This window comes from Penaeus vannamei, chromosome 3 (genome assembly GCF_042767895.1).
Source record: "Penaeus vannamei isolate JL-2024 chromosome 3, ASM4276789v1, whole genome shotgun sequence".
Classification (NCBI taxonomy): Eukaryota; Metazoa; Arthropoda; class Malacostraca; order Decapoda; family Penaeidae; genus Penaeus; species Penaeus vannamei.
In genome coordinates, this window is record NC_091551.1 from 41896100 (window position 1) to 41898599 (window position 2500).

The 2500-nt window shown below is 32.7% G+C and overlaps 1 protein-coding gene across 2 annotated transcripts in view; it reads right to left on the minus strand.

Annotated features, from left to right (window-relative positions):
* The window catches only part of LOC113819858 (palmitoyltransferase ZDHHC3), a 10232-nt gene that overhangs the window by 2055 nt on the left and 5677 nt on the right, over nt 1–2500 (minus strand). For both annotated transcript variants that reach the window (XM_027372074.2, XM_070145492.1), the window contains exons 3-4: nt 1324–1545; nt 127–339 (exon numbers count right to left, since the gene is read on the minus strand). In XM_027372074.2, the coding sequence (XP_027227875.1) occupies nt 127–339; nt 1324–1545 (435 nt within the window). The remainder of the gene's footprint in view (nt 1–126; nt 340–1323; nt 1546–2500) is intronic.

Here is a 2500-nt window from a genome sequence, read left to right on the forward strand (position 1 = left end):
TGTGTCTACAAACTCTGAAATTTTCTGTGCGATTTTCTATTTGTTTTTCTTTTCACTGTTTAGGGTTATAGCTGCAGTTTGAATATCTCAAAACTTACTAGAATACATATTGATTTCTTTACTTACCGTCTCATCATTCCAGATGGCATTAACTTGTGTGAAGAACATGACTGCGGTGAAAATGGCAAAGAGTAAGCTCTCGAAGATAAGGAACAGAAGCAGCACCACTGTGGCAGGTGGTGAGAAAGAAGAGCACTCCCGCCACTCACTCCTCACACAGATTATGAACTGGTAAATTCCTAGGAAAAGGCCATGGAGACTGAGCAGGGCAATGTAGAACTGGTGAGAGAGAGAGAGAAAAAAAACATTAGGCTAATCCCACAGCAAATACTTGTGTGGATACAACAATCATGAGGATACTTTCTTACATTCCAATATCTGAAATAACTATCTATAGCTAAATACAAACTCAAAATAAAGCTGTGGTCAAAAATATAATTAATCAAACTATGTAGAACTTAATAGAAGCTAAAGTAAAATTGCTATTCATATCTAGAAATATGCAGTTTTACTATTAACATTCTATTAAAGTGCTCTGTTCATGGTGATGTTAACATACAGTCATCCATGAAAATTAAAGATCTACTAAATCATTTATGTATAAACTGTCTGTTTTATGCTTTATCAAACATAGACAAATTATCTCTCAAATTATTCATGGCAATTTGAATTTCCAAAACAGATCTTTGAGGTTAGAATTATATTTGCCTATCATTCTATGATTAAAAATATCTAAAACAGATATAAATAATACATAATTACTAAAAATTGTATCACTTGCTTTTCCAGCTACGACAAAATTGCAGTGTCAAAGGAGATTTGTACAGTAGAGGAATAGATTTTGCAATATAGAATGATATATTTGTGCCTATATATCAAAATGACCTAAAAATATATATAATGCAAAAAACAGATAAAATCATATAAATCAATATTGTCCCACAGACTCTAGAACAAAATTTAAGTAAAAAAATTGCCATAAGTCATCTATAAATTAGTAGTGGTAACTAAAGTATTAGCAACCAAAAAAAAATTGACCAGAGTTTTATAATAATATTCTCTGATGGCAAATACATATCTTATCCAACACTCCTTTCAAGAAATATGATATTGACACCAACCCTATCTATACAGCTGTAGGAATTCCAACATTATGTTTTCTTTCAATTTCAATAGCATTTCTCAAGTTGCAAATGGGGAGCTGTATAATGAAGTGTTAATCTAAATGTAGAGGCAGAGAATACACAATATTTAACCACTTACTGTAAAGAGTACAAAGAACTTCTGATTATTTTCTCCCACACAGTTGTTAACCCATGGGCAGTGGTGATCCATTTTGCGAATGCACCGCTGACAGACGGAGCAGTGGTGGGCGCGCTCAGGCTTGATGCTGCAACACTTTGGACATTTGAAGATCACTTGACCTTCCCGCAGCCCCATGCGCTGGATGTTTTCTCGTGTGGCATTACCCTTAGGAACTGCTCCCTGATAGATTGGTATATATGAAAACATTAGTGACGTTAGTCTTAGTCTTTTTCAGAATTTCAGAAGATTATTTATTTTCAAAACATTTTTTTAGCTACAAAATTGAATTACTGGTAGTTTCCATTGCACAGTATTTTAAACCATGTCATAACCCCTTACCCCTTTGTCCCACCCTGATGGGATGTATCAATATAGGTACTTACTGTATTTATATATAAAAATGTAAAAAAGTGACAATAGTAAAAACCTAATGGATAACAGAAAGACAGATAAAGAAACCCAATGTTGTGTTCACATTAGTATTGTTTTATTAAATGTTTCTATATATAGATGGCTCTGCCAGTACTTAGCTACAAAGGAGTCAATTAGTAGATACTGTGACCTCACCTTTCCTTGAATTTGTGTGAAAACACTTCTTTTTACTAATGCTATCAATAGTGACTGTTATTTTTGTTAAAAAACATTATAATTACTATGTTATTGACATTACTAATAGCAGTATTAAATACTAGAAAATATTATAAAAAATTAAGGAAAAGGGTAAACAGGTGAGACAGGTACTTCTTGTAATTAACTCAATGATGACTTAGTACTTGTGGAGCCATGTTTAAGTAAAAGCAATTAATAAATCAAACACACAGTGGCCATGGCATAAATGCACATGCCATCCCCCATACCATGTGGTTAATATCTGCAGTTAATGATGGTAAATGGCCAAATTTTAGTTTGGCAATTGCCAACTTGGATTTTCATAGAGCAGGATGTAAGTACCTTGGTTTCTTATCAACAAAATCAAAGTACAAGATCCTCAACTATATTGTGTAACCAGCAGTTTATGTAAACATTACTATTGGTTACCTGTTTCTTATTTTCTTATTTTTTTAGTTTAGTCCTACTGTAATAATATAAAGATTTAGTACTCTATGGACATAAAATTATTTCACGCACAAACGTA